The sequence below is a fragment of the Oryctolagus cuniculus genome, chromosome 7 (assembly GCF_051225735.1).
Source record: "Oryctolagus cuniculus isolate XC-2025 breed Fujian yellow rabbit chromosome 7, ASM5122573v1, whole genome shotgun sequence".
Lineage (NCBI taxonomy): Eukaryota > Metazoa > Chordata > Mammalia > Lagomorpha > Leporidae > Oryctolagus > Oryctolagus cuniculus.
The window spans coordinates 109,234,996-109,253,611 of NC_142873.1; the positions used below are offsets into that span (position 1 = coordinate 109,234,996).

The 18,616-nt window shown below is 46.1% G+C and overlaps 1 protein-coding gene across 3 annotated transcripts in view; it reads right to left on the reverse strand.

The window, feature by feature from the left end:
- ROR1 (ROR family WNT receptor 1) overlaps positions 1 to 18,616 on the reverse strand; it is a 420,372-nt gene that overhangs the window by 33,517 nt on the left and 368,239 nt on the right. For all 3 annotated transcript variants that reach the window (XM_008265125.5, XM_089300521.1, XM_089300522.1), the window contains exons 5-7: positions 9,459 to 9,586; positions 6,893 to 7,210; positions 4,419 to 4,664 (exon numbers count right to left, since the gene is read on the reverse strand). In XM_008265125.5, the coding sequence (XP_008263347.3) occupies positions 4,419 to 4,664; positions 6,893 to 7,210; positions 9,459 to 9,586 (692 nt within the window). The remainder of the gene's footprint in view (positions 1 to 4,418; positions 4,665 to 6,892; positions 7,211 to 9,458; positions 9,587 to 18,616) is intronic.

The window sequence follows — 18,616 nt, forward strand, 5'->3', positions numbered from 1 at the left end:
TCGTTCCTCCACGAAGACGGGGAGCGACAACCAAATCATCAGAGACGCTCAGTACACACACACACACACACACACAGGTTTCAGTGAGTGACTGAATAAATAATTAATCATTCTAATTGTTAGATGCCTGGGACATCAAAGAAAGGACAGTGAGGGTGAAAGGTCAGGTCTTGCCCAAAGCATCTTTTGTCTTTTTGTTTTGTTTTGTTTTGTTTTTCACTTTCCAGTCAAGCCAATTCCCAAAATCCATAGCCATCCTATTTTTGGTTGTTCTTAGTTTTATGTTCTATTCTATTTGAAAGTTCCAAGATAAAATAATCTGTGGCAGATTGTTCTTAATTTTATTTTAGAAAATACAACAAATGTTCACATTTTCTATTTAATTAGGCCTATACTTCTTTTAGCCATACTTAGTTGGAACTAAAACAGCTGGGACATGAGTAACCCCATGGAGATGTAGAAATTTCCTCAACTGTGACTTAACTAAAGAATGCAGCAACATTCCTATGAGAATCCATCCCACTTGGGATAGAGGAGAAAAAGGACTTATTTCAAATCTGTGCCCCACTGGGAGCTGGTGCTGTGGCTTAGCAGATAAAGCCACTGTCTGCAGTGTTGGCATCCCATTTGGGCGCTGGGTTGAGTGCCGCTCCATTTTCAATCCAGCTCTCGGCTATGGCCTGGGAAAGCAGTAGAAGATGGCTCAAGAGCTTGGGCTCCAGCACCCTAATGGGAGACCTGGATTTAGAAGCTCCTGGCTCCTGGCTTCAGATAGGCCCAGCTCCAGCCATTGTGACCATTTGGGGTGTGAACCAATGGATGAAAGATCTCTTTCTCCCTCTCTCTGCCTCTGCTCCTCTGTAACTCTTTCAAATAAATAAATAAATATTTAACAAAAGTTTGTCCCACTAATTTACCACTTATTGTAAGATGAAAACCTTTTCCTTTCCTTCCTTTTTTCCTTCCTTCCTCCCTCCTGTGTTTCTCTCCCCTCCCTTCCCCTTCCTTTCTTTTCTCTTTCTTTCTTTCTTTCATGGATCCATCTCTCTGTCTGTTCATCTATGTATCATTATCATCTCTACACACACAAACACACAGCCAGTCACATACATAATAAATAAGCTGGTTATTAGTCTGAGTCCTGGATCCACTTATTAACAACCATGTGACCTAGGACAAGTTACTTTCCTTCTCATCTTTCCTTCTTGGGTGCACTGAAATTCTACTCAGAGAGGTATGGACCTACTTATACTCAGGAGCCAATGCATGAAAATCTCAGCACAGTTTTTGGCTCAGTGTAAGCAGGTAGTACATGCTGATTACTGATTAATGTTATTGTCATTCTATAGTCTTCAACTGAATAGTGTAGAACAAATGTTCCTCAACCCTAGGAGTGCTGCCACTCGGGGCTGGATAATTCTTCGTGCATTTGGGTCATGTGGGGTGTTTGCAGCATTCCTGGCCTCTCTGAATACATGCCAGTAGCACCCCCTGGCTCCACCTGGTTGTGATAAGCAAAGTATCTCCAGACACTGCCAAATGTTCCCTGCCTCTGGTTGAGAACCACCGGTGTAGAACAGACGTCCTAGAGATAGGAGACCTGGTTCCTGTTAAGGAAGCTGCAACCTTAGGTAAATCTATCAACCCCCTGGGCTGTGGTTTTATGATATGGTAAAATAGTCCTGGGCATTTCTGCTTTATCTTCCATGGGTTTTGTAAGGAAGAAATAGAGAAAAAAATGAAACGCTCTAAAGCAGTTATAGAAACAGGATTCCATGGATTGTGCCGCTAGAGGTGGGCTGCTGAGGGGTGACCCCAAGAAGCCTTGCCTGGGACAACAGCTGATGCTGCCCCGCGCTCCTGGGAGTCTCACACCAGGGAGCCACTCCCCGCCCAGCAGCTTCTTATCGATTCTGTGTCAAGGAGTCCCCTGGCCTGTAATGGATGTGTCCACGGCTTGGCTTGCAGAATGCAAGAGGAACTGTTTCCTTTCAAAAATGAAATGTTCTTTCTAAAAATTGTAAGTGGTGAAAACTGCCCTGTCATCTGTAGATTCAACTTTCTTCTAAATTTATCGCTCGTATGTCTAGAACCAGTCCTCAAAATTTCAGCTGCGTCTTCTGCAGATTGATATTCAGAAAGAAATGTCCTGTGGGTTTCCAATATCACTATACTGAATAATACTATAATACTATGATAATATACTGACACATGATAGGTTTTTTTTTTTCATTAGCAAGGGAACATTTATTGATGTTATATCACATAGTGGGAACCAGCATGGTAGAATCCAGAGGTGGGGCCTATTGCTGTTCTTGGATTTATTTTTGAAAAACCTTTAAATGAGAGGTAGCGGAGTGTCTGGTAAAAAAGTCAGAGCTGTATGTAGACAGATGAGGTTCAGGGTCCAACCCCATAAATGTGTAAAGCACCACACATCATGCAAGTGCGTGGTAGCTGTCCTCTAGACATAGGTGGGCTCTTTCCTTCCACACACTCTGAAAGACTTCTCAAGGTCTCCTTTTATCCCCTAGAGCTTGTATAGTATGCATGTTTCGAAGGATCATTGAAAGGACAACCAATACTTTTTAAGTAAAATCTCTAGTCTTTTTTAAAAAAAAAAAAAAACATTATAGTCTTAAACTAAGTGGAATAGAGGTTGAATCCTTGAATCACAAGATCAAATTATTTTCCAGTTTATGAGCAAATTACCTTCTGATTTCCAGTGGGCATTAGTTGGAAAGTAAGGGTCGGAAGTTACCTAAAGGACAATGGCATTGACCCAGGATGGAGTAAACAAAGCATTTCTTTTCCTTCCTTAAAACAATTCACATGGATTCCTTAAGAACACATACTGGCCGGCGCCGTGGCTCACTAGGCTAATCCTCCGCCTTGCAGCGCCGGCACACCGGGTTCTAGTCCCGGTAGGGGCACCGGATTCTGTCCCGGTTGCCCCTCTTCCAGGCCAGCTCTCTGCTGTGGCCCGGGAGTGCAGTGGAGGATGGCCCAAGTGCTTGGGCCCTGCACCCCATGGGAGACCAGGAGAAGCACCTGGCTCCTGCATCGGATCAGTGCGGTGCGCCAGCCACGGCGGCCATCGGTTCTGCTAGCTGGGTGACTTTGGGGTTTTCTGTGCCTCAGCTTCTTCATCAGCAAAAGCAAAGTTAGTGCTACCCATCACAGAGCGAGGATGAGTATAAATAAAGCTATGAAAATGCCTAAACCAAGCCCTGTGTGTGGTAATGCTTGGTAATGTTGCTTTATCCCAGGCTCTTTGCAGATCTTGTATCTTATGATTGAGAAGAAAGGATGGGACAACTAAGCAAATGATTGCAACCTACATTATGTTTCTATCCTTCTCTTATCAATGTGGAATCTAATGTGGAAAAAAGTAAAAAAGAAAAGAAAATCAAGTGCAAGCCATTGAAAAGACACAGAATTTGTGTGGAAGTTATCAGTTGTGGCATAGCAAGTTAGATATTATCCTGCACATGCAAGTATTTCAAGGTCTGGCCACACAAAAGCCATGTGGTCAACGTTCTTAAATTTGGCATGTTCCACCATCTGCAAAACCATTTTGTGACAAAAGACACTATGATAACAGGTAACACAGAAGAATGAAATGATAGAATAACAGTTTCTGGAATTTTCATCACTAAGATTATTCTTAATATTTTTAATGATTTTCCTAACGGACCCCTTCAGTATGCTTAGCTCTTTTTTGTCCCTAACAATTGTGCCAGCTTCCACTGTATCATTCATACTGCACTGTAATTGACATGCTTCAAAATCATAAACCAAAGGTTTTTCTTTTAATCTCCCTACTGCATTGTGGATTCTCAAATAATAGTTGCTGGGGCTGGTGCTATGGGGTAATGGCCAAGTCTCTGTCTGCAGCTCTGGCATCCAGCATGGGCACTGGTGCCTGTGCTCGCTGCTCCTTTTCTGATCAACGGGTGGGACGAAGAACACAGCCTATCCACAGTTTGCCCCGGATGACTGAGTCGTGGCTGCAGTTTCATTCTGCCTGTGGGTGTTCATGAGGACATATTTTCTGCTTCCAAATTACCTATTATGCTCAAAAGGTACCCTTGCACTTGGACCATGAGGAGTACCACCTTTTTCTGTAGGAATGATTGTGAGAAGCTGTCTCAACTGTGTCTCTGAAGAGCTGGGTCCCTGTTTTATTCACTACTAGTGAAATGGCTGCAGGCACAAGAGTGGCTCAGGCCTTGATGGGTTCTGGTGCCCCACAGGTGTTTTATGTAGAAATGCAAGGCTTATCTGCCCTAGAACAGCTTGAGATCAGATGCACACTATCAATCTCCTTGGGCCCCCTTTCAAGGATTGTCCTAAGTGAAGGGGAAGGGCGATCTTAAAGGTGATTGAAACCATTAGGAGCAATGACTTCTATTTACCACATGCTGGGATGTCACACAGGTCAGACTTGAAGTTTTCATCCAAGGTGAAGCACCAGGGAGCTTCTTTCTGGTTCCCTGGGTTGCGGCAGTAGGAATGGCCTCCATTCAGCTCTGGGAAGCGGAGAGCAGTGAAGGTGTGCGTGTGGGGGTACTGAGAATTCCAGGGCTGGCACTGGCGCCCTGATTTCGTCACACTGACAGTCCCCCGGTAGTCCACACCTGTGCTGTTATAGCACTTGTGATCTGAAAAAACACAGAAGAAAAGGCCAACCATTAGAAAGGAACAGATGAGATGCAGTTGGGGGTGGAGGGAGGAGAATGCAATTAACCTCGTGACCAAGGCTTCCCGCGGTCAGGGGCCATGCAGGGCAGTCTTCCTGCTTGCTGGGCTGGGACCCAGGACCTGCCTTGCAGTCACATTCCTGGGAGGATTTAAAGCTCATGCTTCAGGGATAAAACCAGTCTTCCACCAGCATTTTCAATACTGAACACAGAAGAAATCAGAACTGGGGTGGGGGCTGGGGGCACAGGAGTAACTTCCTAGTGAACGGTTCAAGGAAGGTTCAAGCCAAATTTTCCCTTTCTTCTGATTGATGGCCTTAGACGTGAATCATGTGATAAAGAATCTAGTTGGTAATTCACAGAAAATGCTTATCGAGGGCAGTGCATTCTGGATTCTACGAGGCCTTAGGCCTATCTCTATGGGATGAAGTAGCCACTCTAGAGAAACAGGTCCTATTAAGTTGGCCCTCATAGGTGACCACAGGGGCTGTAACTTGGAAGCACTGAAGGACCTACTGAATTGAAAGGAATTGGAATCTGGAGAGGTAACACTAAAACAGTCATAATCATGATATTGAGATCTTACTATCTGCTAAGTATGGTTCTAAGTGTTTAAGGTGCATTGGTTTTTTTAAACTAATAAACCAGTATTAAGTACCAAAAGGAAACCAAAAAATTCCCAGGGAATTTAATTCTAGATGAAAAGGAAATGTTTTGCTTTGTGGTGATGAGAAGACAGCTGCAGGCCTCCATATACATTTATTTCAACTTGTAGTGCGATACACTTACCATGAAATTTATCACTGGGGCATTTAGTCCATTATCAAGGTTGTGTAATCATCACCACTGTTTGGTTCCAGAATACTTACATCACACCAAAAGGAAACCCCTCATCCATTAATCTGCTATTTCCCACTACCTCTGGCCCCTGTCCCTAACAACCACAGAGTTACAGAGAGAGAGAGAGAAAGAGATAGAGAGAGGTCTTCCATCTGCTGGTTCACTCCCCAAATGGCCGCAATGGCTGGGGCTGGACCAGGTGAAAGCCAGGGGCCAGAAGATTCTTCTGGGTCTCTCCATGTGGGTGCAGGGGCCCAAGCACTTGGGCCATCTTCTACTGCTTTCCCAGGCACAGTAGTAGAGAGCTGGATCAGAAGTGGAGCAGCTGGGACAGGAGCTGGTGCTGCAGGCTGTGGCTTAACCTATTATACCACAGCACCGGCCCTCTACTTTCCACTTCTATGGATTTACCTACTCTGGATTTTTTTTCATACAAATAGAAATTTTTTCATATAAAAACATCTGGCTCCTTAGTATGTTTTCAAGTTTCATCCAGGTTGTAGCATGCATCTGTATTTCAGTTCTTTTTTTTTTTTTTTTTTTTTTTTGACAGGCAGAGTGGACAGTGAGAGAGAGAGACAGAGAGAAAGGTCTTCCTTTTGCCGTTGGTTCACCCTCCAATGGCCGCCGCGGCCGGCGCGCTGCGGCCGGCGCACCACACCGATCCGATGGCAGGAGCCAGGAGCCAGGTGCCTTTCCTGGTCTCCCATGGGGTGCAGGGCCCAAGCACCTGGGCCATCCTCCACTGCACTCCCGGGCCACAGCAGAGGGCTGGCCTGGAAGAGGGGCAACCGGGACAGAATCCGGCGCCCCGACCGGGACTAGAACCCGGTGTGCCGGCGCCGCTAGGCGGAGGATTAGCCTAGTGAGCCGCGGCGCCGGCCCTGTATTTCAGTTCTTTTTATGGACAAGTAATATTTTACTGTGTGGATATGCCACACTTGTTTATCCACTTATTCAGACAGACATTTGAATCACTTCCACCTTTGGCTACCATGAACACTGCTGTTACAAACATTCTCTACTGGGTTTTTGTCCAGACACTGTTTTCAATTTTTTTTTTTATTCTATCCCCAGGAATGGAGTCGCTAGGTCAATGGCTGGTTCGTTCTATGTTTATGCTACTGAGCACCTGGCCCCTATATCTTCAAATTATTGTCTTCATGAAGCTTCCTGAAGGTGCTGGTATCTGATCTCCTATCAAACGCTCATGCACAGTGGCTAACCCACTAGAAAGTAGTCTACTAACGTGAATAATGGCTGCAGGTCAAGGTCCAGGCCAGTTCTGCGCTGTGCCCCAGGGATGCTGGCCCTGAGGGCAGCACAGAAGTTCGGGGGCTCCTGCTTACTTTTATTTATAGGATCTGCCATAGGGATTCCAATCCGGATGCAGCTGGCAGCTTCCGGGCTTTCGGGCTGGGGGAGATCTTCACAGTTGGGCAGCTTGAGCCTCATGAGAATCATGGGATTGGACCTTGCAAAGATGTACTCCGTCTGACACAGGACGTTCTCCAGGATTTCACACTCATCGCGACACAGGTCGCGCGGCTTTGGGACAGCGGAGGTCTCGTCACAGTAGGGGAAGGCGTAGTGGCACAGGGAGGGAATGGCGAACTGAGAGCACTTATCCGACAAGTGACTGGAGGTGCCAATCATGGTGAAGGCAGCTGAAAAACAAACACGATTATTAACTCCGGGAGGCCAGGGTTTATCTTCCCCGGTTATCTAGTCAACAGAGACCAGATCTAAACACACACGGGGCTGGAATCTGCCGTGCTGAAACACAACGCCCGGAGAAGGAGATTCATTTCAGATGTCTACGCAGCTTCCTTTCGCTGGCTTGGAAAAAAAAAAAATCCTTTTGACTACAAAGCTAAAACAAACAACAACAACAAAAGGATGAAATTACATATGTACCATTTCCTAATAAAAAGAATTAATTGGGTTAAAGTACAATCTATTCTTCATTTTTTACTACAAAGCAATAGAACTTTGTGCTTCATCCGGTATGTTTTATTAGTTTTGTGAGGCTTCTAAAACATGACAGCTCCAGGGCAGAACTTGCTCTGTGCGGCGGCTGGGCCTGGGCGCGGGATTTAGTTCTGTGTCTTACCAGATGGTGAGAGCTGACGCATGGATTTGGGTTAACGTGCTCAATTTCTTTGTGGCTTGGATACTCTAAGCCCATCTTCTGAAAGCAAGGCAACTCCCTTGCAAATTCTCCAAGAGCATGCTTCGATTGTTCCAGCGTGCATCATAGACTCTGGGTGGCTCTTTAGCTTAGCTTCATATCTAGTAGGGTCTCCGTGAACAAAAACATCACAGGGCAGCCTGGGATACCTCAGCAGACAGGAGCTCACAAGGCGGCCTGTGACATCACCGATACTCTGCTTCCCAAAGTAGGTTCCTCCGAACTTCAATCCCATTCGAGAAACCACGACTACACAGCCAAACAAATTTGGGAAATGCTGGGTTAAAACGTTAAATAGATTTTTAAAAAATCATAATATTTTCCTATAAGCTGATGCCCACTGACAATCTCCAAGCGCATATTACTGAATGTATAAGAGCTCCTATGTATTTTTGTGACTACTTAGCTTATGCTAGAATTCTTATATTAGGTCAAAATGTGCCTTCTCCTCCCCATCACTCTGACTTCTGTTGTTCGGCATTTTAGAATCCTCTTCCTCTTGAAAGCTTGAAGACTTTAGCCAGTGACAACCACACGTGCCTGTGGCTGCTTCTCCCGGTGAAACAGCCCCCCTCCCCCCAGCCTCCTCGCAGTCCCTTCAAATTCCTCACAGGACATGGCAGGAGAACGTTGCAAAGTTCATGGAAACGGAATGAACAGTTGTTTATTTTGGTGCAAACATGTTGTGAACTCCATGCATACTGGGGGTACTGAAAACGTATACAGAGGATGCATGTTACGGAACAACTAGGCATAGATTTCAAATTTTTTGGTAACAATAAATTTATCTTTTAATTCCAGTTTCCACAAACTTTTGAAGCATTCTTGTCATTTCTGGACCTTTTCTGTTCTGTGTTCTGGCCTCGAGTTTGTTTCTGCCTCTCAAATCCTGGGGTTGACAGATAAACTATAAGACCAAGGTTACATTTGCATTTCAGATACACATTCAGGACATACGTATCCTAAAATGTTATTCGTTTTCTGAAATTCATATGCAACTCGTTACCCTGTACTTTTATTTGCTACGTCCGTAGGTATACCAGCCACTGTGACGGAAGGGCCACGAGGCTGCTGTAGCCACCAGAACTAGGTGTGCAAAACTGCACAAGGTGACTTACACCACTGTCTCTCACGTGTGCCAGACAGTGCTTCACTGTTCATCTCCATCAGAGGAGCCTTCCGAGGACGAAAAACGAAGGGTCCGGTGGTGGACGCTGTGGCAGGAGGAGACCTGTGGTCATCTGTTTCCTCACTCGTCTCGCAGATGGCGATTTTCACGGAGAGTGAGCAGGGTCCCCCACTCCGACGATGGCTCTGGGGTTAGTGTCCGGCGCTCTGGACTCTACACGCAGTTCCTTTCCACCCACATCATGTTGCTTTCTTCCCAATCATAAGCTGTGTGAGGGCAGAGAGCTACCTGGACACCCTCGTATCCCCGGCGCCCAGCTCAGTTCCTGGTGTGCTGAGAGCACTCACTAATATTTATTGAGTGTTAGAATGAATGTGAGACTCCTCAAAGCTTCCTTTTCCTCTCAGAGCAACTTGCAATAAATTATTTTAATGTAGATTCCAGAGCTCAGAGATCATGTCTGATGCCTCTTTATGTTCCTCCTCCCGCCCCCCAAACCTAGCCTCATCCTTAGTCAAGAAAGGAGCTTGATAAACCTTTTGGTGAGAAAAAGAGTAATTTAAGGGACAAAAATCGTTTCATTGGTGTTACCTACCCGTGATCTGATTTTCTATTTCTCCTTGCATGTGCAAAGACTCCATATAGACGGTGCGGTTGCCAATAAATCTTGCACACGCTATGCCTCTGTATGGCTGGCAGAATCCATCTTCTTCGTACTCGTCTCTAGAAACAAAGCATGACCGTTAGCCGATGCGCCACATACGCTCGGGGAGCTCTACCTGCGCGATGCCCACATAGTCACTAGGGGGCGCAGTCGCGCACAGTATCTGAAAGACCCCGCGAAGGAGCCAGGCTTTCCGCTCTGTTCTTCAAACATCACTTAAAACATCTGTTGGTCACGTTGGTCAAGTTTCCTACATCTCTAGAAAATCATCCCGAAGCACAAAATCATCCTGAACTATGGGAGAAAATGCTTTTATTTTCGCAGCTGGTGGTGGGCTGAAAGCTGATGTCGTTATAAGAGGAAAGAGTCGGGAATCTGGGCACATGTTCTACAGTTTTTTTGTTTTTTAAGCACAGATTATTTCTGCTTCATTTGCTACAAAGGCGTGGGTGCATGAGCCACAAGACCCACTCCAACTGACATGTCAATTAGGGGGACCCACAGGGCACGGAGCTAGGTGCAGCTGGAAAGAAACCAGAGAACAGCTCTGCTGGGAGTCTCCTCGCTGCCTCAGACGCTCTCTCTCTGGAGGAGAGGGCCGGGGACAAACCACGGACTGGAGAATCTCAAATGAGTCACTGGACCCAAGGCAATCTAGAGAAAATGTCAGGGGAACTCTTGCTTTCATGCTCCCCTAACGTTTGGAAATTTTACAACATAGTCTTACTTCAAAAATGGGGGGCTGGGGGGGAGTGCTGGGGGGTAGGCTTTTACCATGAAGATGAAGGGACAACAGAAAGTGACACGAGTCGTTACATAGTGGCAAGCGATCAGACCGGAGACAAGGTTCACCTTGGAGGCAGGTTCACCTTGAGAGGACAGAGGACACCCCCATGCCCCAGAGGACGGAGCATCCAGCTGCAGCCAAGGCTGCTGCCCAGGTTTATGCCTCGACCTCTCCCCCGGATGCTCCTTCTCTGTTCACCAGGCTGCGATCAATACATCATCTCAACAAAATATCCTTTCTCCTCTTTGGTTTCTGCTAGGCTAAAATAACTCAGAGCAAAAGGCAGAAGAACAAAGTGTCTTCCTGGGTCTAAGAGGCGGGCATCCGTAGGCAAGCTGTCTGTGCAGTCTGAGCCATGGTTTTATCTCCCAGATGGAGATCACAATGGATTGGCTACTCTCCACTGCGGGTGGAAGTCATGACGATCCCATCAGACCATGAAAAAGATTTCGAAATCACAAGCTACTGTATGATTATCATGAAAGTATTTGCAATTACCAAGGAGGACATGTATTTGAAAGAGATTCACTAAGCTCTTGCTTTGTTAAGTGGGCTCTGGTCAATGCCACGGTGCTGGACTTCCCCACTTGGGGGTTCAGTGCAAGAGACTAGAAAGCTTGAGATGGCAGCAAACCAAGTGAACGAAACAATCTGAGAGCACGCTTACGTTCCGTGGCGCCCCTCTCCCCATTCACCCAAGCAGTCATGGGAGGTGGAGGTGGGGCAGTATCTTGGGTTAGCCCCCCAAAATAGTTTGTACTGCAAAGCTCTTAAGATCTTAACCTTTCAGTACACGTACAAATGAATATATCATATACCTGACATAAAGACATTGAAATTTTAATGTTGCACAATCCTGCAAGCACTCCACATGTTTACTTTCATAAATCCTGGAGTAATGCTGAAGCCTTTTTGGCTTAAATTTTACTTGGGTTGTAAAATTAACCCAACTTTTATTGGGTAACTAATACCATAAACCTATGGGGAGAAAGAAGGTTCTCGATGACCTCGCCTTGATCGTGGAAACCTAAGTACAGAGACGAGCATGCACCCCCACGCTACCCCATTGCTATTTCAGACGATGATTTTCTATCCCGAGGCATTAGCAGACCCCTGGAATTTTAAGGTGTCATTATGAGAACACTCCTTCCTCCCCCACATTAAACTCGCAAGACCTCAATTTATATCTCTTGGGAGGACAAAACCCTGGAATTACCCCAGATATAAATCCCCAATCTACTGGGAGTTCCCATATTTTATGTGTGAGGCTTAGGCTAAACTTCTTACCACCTTTCCAGTTGGAGACCCTTAAAAAAGACTCTTTGAGTACCTTTTTTTTCCCCCTGGACTGTATGGAATGCAATTCCTCAGCTGCCCATTTCTTATCAAGGGCTTAGAGCTGCAGGTGTACTGACTTTTCCACCATGCCCGAATTCCCGCAATTCTGGCCACTCTCCTTGGGGACAGATACAAACAACATGGAACAGTATGGTCATGTCATCTGCTGGGAGTCATTCTCATAGAGCATCTCTTCAGGACACTGTGAAAACACCGTGTCCCAGCCCCACCTCGGACCTAGGAAACCATACTCTCTGGGGTCAAGGCTTAGGTATTTATGCTTTGGTTTTTTAAATTTTTTTAATCAAACATACAACCTAGAACCACAGCACAAAGTAAAACAAACGTGCCCTAAGTGTCTGCCTCTCTGCACTGGTGCTGTGCCAGGTGCACCCCCGATGAGCTCTTCTTATCCTTATTTTAGGGAAGCAGGAGCTGGCGCTTCTGGGAAGGTGAGTAACTCACTCTAACTCACAAAGCCAAGGAGTGGCAGGGCTAGGATTTAAACAGACATTTCAAGCTCAATCCCATACTCTGCCTTGTTAGATCTATAACTGTGTTGTGCTTTTCAATACTGCTCAATTAAATCAGTCTTATGATAGATGAGAGACTTGATAATGAGTCTTTATCCCACACCAAGCAATGTTTGAGCCAGAGCCATTAGGCAGGGAAAAGAAATCAAGAGGATATAAATCGGACAGGAGGAAGTCAAACTATCTGTGTTTTCAGATCACATGGTCCTCTATATAGAGGAGCTAAAAACTCCATTAAGAGACTGTTAGAACTCCTAAGAGAATTTGGCAAAGGTGCAGGATATAAAATCAACACATGGAAACCAATAGCATACTTATACAACAGCGTTCTGGCTGAGAAAGAACTTTTAAGATCAACCCCACAGCAACAAAAAAATTTAAATACCTTGGGATAAATTAAACAAGGATGTGAAAGATCTTTACAGTGAAAATTAGAAAAGATCAATGAAAGAAATAGAAAAAGACACACAAAAAATGGAAAAATCTTCCATGTTCATGGATTTGAAGAATTAATACCATCCAAATGTTCATACTATCCAAAGTCATTCATGGATTCAATGTGACCCTAATCAAAATTCTAGGGACATTCTTCACAGAACTACAAAAAGTTTCATATACTTTATAAGATAGACATGAAGTCATTTCATTCTGACAACAATTTTTTAAATTTATTTATTTATTGGAAAGGTAGAGTTACAGAGATAGAGATGGAGAGAGAGAGAGGGAGAGAGAGAGAGAGAGTCTCCCATTCACTGGTTCACTCCCCAAATGGCTGCAATGGCTGGGGCTAGGCCAGGCTGAAGCCAGGATCCAGGAGTTTCTTCTGGGCCTCACATGTGGGTGTAGGGGCCCAAGCACTTGAACCATCTTCTGCTGCTTCCCCAGGCACAATAGCAGAGAGCTGGATCAGAAGTGGAGCAGCCTCGTCATGAACCAGAACCCATATGGGATGCTGGTGCTGCAGGTGGCAGCTTTTCCAGTTATACCACAGTGCCAGCCCTGGCAACAATCTTGTAAAGAAGGTGGAGATGTGATTATTCCCATTTTACAGATGAGAATATCAAAGAGAGAGAGAGAGAGAAATAGAGAGGCAGAGACACACATACACAGAGATCTCTTATCCAATGATTCACTCTCCAAATGCCTGAAACATCCAGGATGGTATCAAGCTGGAGTCTGGACCCAGGAACTCCATCGGGGTCTCCTATGTGGGTGGCAGGGGCCCAACTTGGGCCTTCATCTCCTGCCTTCCCAGATGCATTAGCAGGGAGCTGGATCAGACATGGAGCAGCCAGGGTAGGTTGGGGGTGTCCCCACCCACGGGGCCACAATGCCCATGCTCGGTGATGGAAGTTTTGACACTGCTCCTGGAGGCTTTTTGCTGGGAGGCGGTGCTGGTGTATACTGGGTGGCAAAAAGGTTTTCTGTTAAGCCTGAAGTCACAATCACCTTTCACTCCTTTCCATTCCCCTCCCTCCCCCAGCCTCTGCCTTTGGCTGCAGGGGACCAAATGCTCCCTCCCACCCCCCGCATTCATCAGCTTTGTGCTTTTTTCCATCTCACACTTCTTTCATCATGGATGTCTTCCTGCCTCGCCCCGCGCTCAGTAAATTAAAAACATGAAGCAGCACAACAGCGAAAGTGCAAGGGCACTGGCGATGAGCATGCCCGGGGCTGCATTCTATGGAGAAGAAAAGGGCATTGTGAAAGGGCACACGGGATTGGGCCATTCATCAAGGCGGCTGGCCCCGAGTGCGCGGGCTACCTCGCTAGGATGTCAGGGTGCGGGGGGCTTTGTGTTGGAAACTCATGTTTCTCATAAAGGTGATTCAGCTGCCACCTTGCCAGCCTCGACAGCCTTCCAGATTTGCTGTCATGGGATGGTGGGAAAGGCAAGTATGGACTGCCTGCTGTCTCCAGGGGCTCCCTGCTCCCCCGGGCCAGCAGCCTATGCAGGGTACTGATCTGGTGCTAAGAGCCACCCAGGAACCACAGAGAGCAAAGACAGGAAACACTGCTCTGTGGCAGCGTCATGGAGCACTTGCTGATTTTTCCAGCTTCATTCCCTGCCTGACAAGCCCATGAACCTATTGAGTTCCACCACGCTCATGACCTTGGTGGTCTCCAAACAGCCTGCAGATGCTTCCACGGCTTGGCCTATGTTCTTCCTGAGGCCTGGAATGCCTTTCACCCTCTTCTTCACCTTGTGAGTGCCCTGCCATCTTCTGAAAGCAGTTTTGTTTATTTTCATTTTATTTGAGAGGGAGAGAAGAACGAGAAGGATAGAGAGCTCCCATCTGCTGGTTCTCTTCTCAAATGCTCCCAACAGCTAGGGCTGAGCCAGGCTGAAGTCAGGAAGCTGGAACTCCATCTGGGTCTCCCCTGTGGGTGGCAGGGATCTTGAGCCATCACCGCTGCCTCCCAGGTTGCATGCTAGCAGGAAGCTGGAATTGGGAGCCAGAGCCAGTAATCAAACTTACATACTCCATTTGGGACAGGGGCATCCCAAGCAGTGTCTTTGTTGCTATGTCAAATGCAGCCCCCTTTAATCCATTTATTTGCTTGCCCTCTCATCTTCAAGGTCTGGATGCTCCTAACTCTCCCAGGAAGGTTACTCACTCCCCCTACTTCCAGGGCCTTGATGAAGCCATTCCTCCAGATCTCTGATTTCATATGGCATTTATCTGTTCAGTTCTCGCCTTGCCACCAGTTGATGGGCAGAAGGGAAAGATGGAAAGACACGTGCAGACCATCCTAGGCTAGCCCACCACTGTGGATACTTCTCTGTAGCAGAAACTCCCTCCAAACTGGAAACCATTTTCTTCCTCATCACAATAATCAAGGGCATGGGCAGACCAACAGACCTAATCAGCACAAGTGATTCTTGCTAAGGAATTTGACCCCCAAAAGTTCCCTTTCGGGGTAATAAAGCCAGTTACAGTGCATGTCTTTCCTTAGTGGCAGAGAATGAGGATAGAGATAGTCTGCTATTTGCAGAAGCTCACTGAAACCAAAGAATTGAAAACAGGTATTCCGGCAAGTGCTCGCAGTCCACGTTCACAGCTGCACTATGCACAATAGCCAAAGGGAGAGATAACTCCCTAGTCACTCACAGATGGATGCATAGATAGACAAAATGTGGCAGGTATGTGTGATGGAAGCTTGTTCATCCATAAAAAAGGAACGAAAGGAGCTGGCGCTGTGACACAGAGGGTTAAGCTGCTGTCTGCAGCACCAGCATTCCATATCACTGCAGGTTTGAGTCCTGGCTGCTCCACTTTGGATCCAGCTCCCTGCTAATGAACCTGGAAAAGCAGTGGAAGATGGCCCAAGTCCTTGGTCCCCTGCACTCACATGGGAGACCCAGAAGAAGCTTCTGGCTCCTGGCTTTGGTATGGCCCAGTTATGGCCACTATGGCAATTTGGGGAGTGAACCAGTGGAAGGAAGACCTCTCTCTTCTCTGTCTCTGACTCTTTCTTTGTAATTCAGCCTTTCAAACAAATAAGTCTTTAACAAAAAGGAAGAAAGAACCTCAAAAACATTATGCTCAGTGAAATAAGCTGGGCACAAAAGGTCATGTATCATATGATTCCATTTATATGAAATATTCAGAATAGGTAAATCTGCAGAGACAGGAAGCAGATTGGTGGTTGCCAGGGGTGGGGGAAGGGAGGAATGGGAAGTAATTGCTTAATGGGCATGGAAATTCATTTTGGGATGATGAGAACATGTTTAACTACAGAGATGGTCGTTGTACAACATTTGAATGCACAACTACTGCTGAGTTATTCACATTAAAAAGATTACTTTTATGTTATGTGAATTTCGCCTCAACTTGGAAAACCTCATTTCTACACAAGGGCCAAAGTGGAAGGCCCTTGGGAGAGGGCCAACAGTTGCAATTCAAGCCTCAGAGTCAGGGTGAGGTTCTGGGGGCAGCTTTGTGGGTTGCTTCCAGGCAGACTGATCTGATATATGCATTGGCAATTTATGCAGCATCAGTAGGTTTCTTTGTTCTGATTCTCATGCTCTTCCAATGGAATGTCAGGGAGAGTGGCTCTGCCAGGCCACAGCGTGGCGGCTTCATGAGCACGGACTGGAGTGAATTAAGTAACCCAACACTTCTGTGTTCGCCCTGCAGTCCCACTTCTAGATCCTTCTCGGAGGCACAGAGATGAAACCACACCAAGACGCTTGTGCCCTTTCCTTGTGGGGAAGCCGGCACACAGCTCAGAGAGAGGTGGTGTCCCTAGGTGTGCATGGGCGAGAACTTAAGCAAAGTGCAGGCAATAATTTCTCTTTGCCCAGGCAAAAATAACTTACTAGTGCCCTCCCAGAAGACCATCACAGCCATAAATGGGTAAGTATCCCTTTTTAAAGTTTGGAAACCAAGCCACTTATTAGCCAATCTGGTTAAAAGCACAGCCATAAAACAGCACTCGTAACCGCAGGCTGTGTGTGACAGTTCCCACTTCTCAGGGAGCCTTCTCCCTGGTGAAGTGCAATCCGATCTCTTCAGGTGAAATTAAGCTCTGTCTTTTCATTAAAAAAGGAGAATATGTGATAAAATTAGGCATCCAATAAAAGGATGCAGAATTATTCCAAAGTAGATGGAAGACCGGAGACATAGTCACTTCAAAAGCAGTTTATAAATCCCTGTGCTCTGTAAGGTTACACCTCTCCAAAAATATCTCCCCTCTCTTCTGGTGAAGATGTTGAGTCTGGAAGCATCCTTGGTTAATTGCCACCAGGAAGAAGGTGTTTAATTTCAGTCCTATCAGCTTTAACTGTACACCTTGGAATGAGAACCCTTAGAGAAGGGATCTATGGACAGATAGGGCAGAGGCATGGCAAGAACAGAGCAGAGTCAGGTAGGGTAGGTGAATGTTGCAGAAGAGGGGCCATTGGGGGTCCCAGAAGCAGACTTGGCTGTAGTCAAGGGCTTACAGGTGAAATATGTGGTCCTGGAGTTACTGTACCAACTCTGCTTTCTTTTCTTTTCTTTCTTTTTTTTTTAATTATTTTTGACAGTTAGAGTGGACAGTGAGAGAGAGAGACAGAGAGAAAGGTCTTCCTTTTGCCGTTGGTTCACCCTCCAATGGCCGCCGCGGCCGGTGCGCTGCGGCTGGCGCACCGCGCTGATCCAAAGGCAGGAGTCAGGTACTTATCCTGGTCTGCCTGGGGTGCAGGGCCCAAGCACTTGGGCCATCCTCCACTGCACTCCCTGGCCACAGCAGAGAGCTGGCCTGGAAGAGGGGCAACCGGGACAGAATCCGGCGCCCCGACTGGGACTAGAACCCGGTGTGCCAGAGCCGCAGGTGGAGGATTAGCCTATTGAGCCGCGGCGCCAGCCGATACTGATGCTTATTAACATTTATTCCCTTAACTGAAAAGTGCTTCTCTGTCTCACACCACTTTTTTTGCTTAAAAGAATTAAATAAAAATTTAAACTTCTTTCCTTGGCTATGAACCATTAAAACAAACAGCTGAATAATGTTCTGTCATAGTTTTCAGAGCAGTGCATAATAGTTTTTTGTGTCCAGTTTAGAAATGGGAAGGTATTGATTTGCTTCCACGTGATGTTTGGAAACACAAGGGTTGTGTTTCACTTGGAAAGAGGGCAGAACTACCCAGGCTTGTATCTCACAAATGAATTTGAGGGAAAACTGTGTGTGTCATATGTTTTATTCCTATTTAATTCCACATTTGAAATGATAGGATTGCCACTAGTACAGTATTTGTAAGAGGATGAAAGATCACTAATAAAAAGAATGAGTGACTTTTTGCTGTCTTCAATGGATTGAGGTTTTCGTGGGAGGGTGGCCTCACACCTCCTAAGAATGCCTTGGATGTTTTTACTTTTCCTCCTGTAAAAAGCCTACTCTGCCCCTAAGGTTAGGCTGAAGCTGGGAATGCATAGGTGAGACTCAGAGCCCCCAAGTTCTCGTTAGAAGCCTTTTGGATGTGCTTGGGCAGTTCTCCAAATATCAGGCATTTGAACTTGCCCTCCATTTGCCCATAGAGAATACCAGGACCTTAGAATAACATGGAATTCACACATACCAATCTGGGTAGATTTTCTCCCGCAAATATTACTAAGATTGCTTTGATTTTCTTCTCGTTTCTTTTATGCCCTTGGCCATGGAATGAAAAAAGAGGAGGTTTTGTGGAGAGAGTAATAAATGGAATTTAGGGACTTGTTAGGAGAGGGTTTAATTTCATCTTACTACTCTGCAGTGGGGGTGAAACCCAATCTCTGCTTTGTTTCCCATTCCTTGGGCTGATGGCGCTGATGAAAGATTTCCAGACCCCATCCAACCAATGTCGAGCTGAATGCCTGGTCCACCATCAATGACTCCTACCCCACCCCCCCTAAATTATACAGAGGTGCTCACAACAAACATAGAGTCTTACAATTTGAAACATTGTA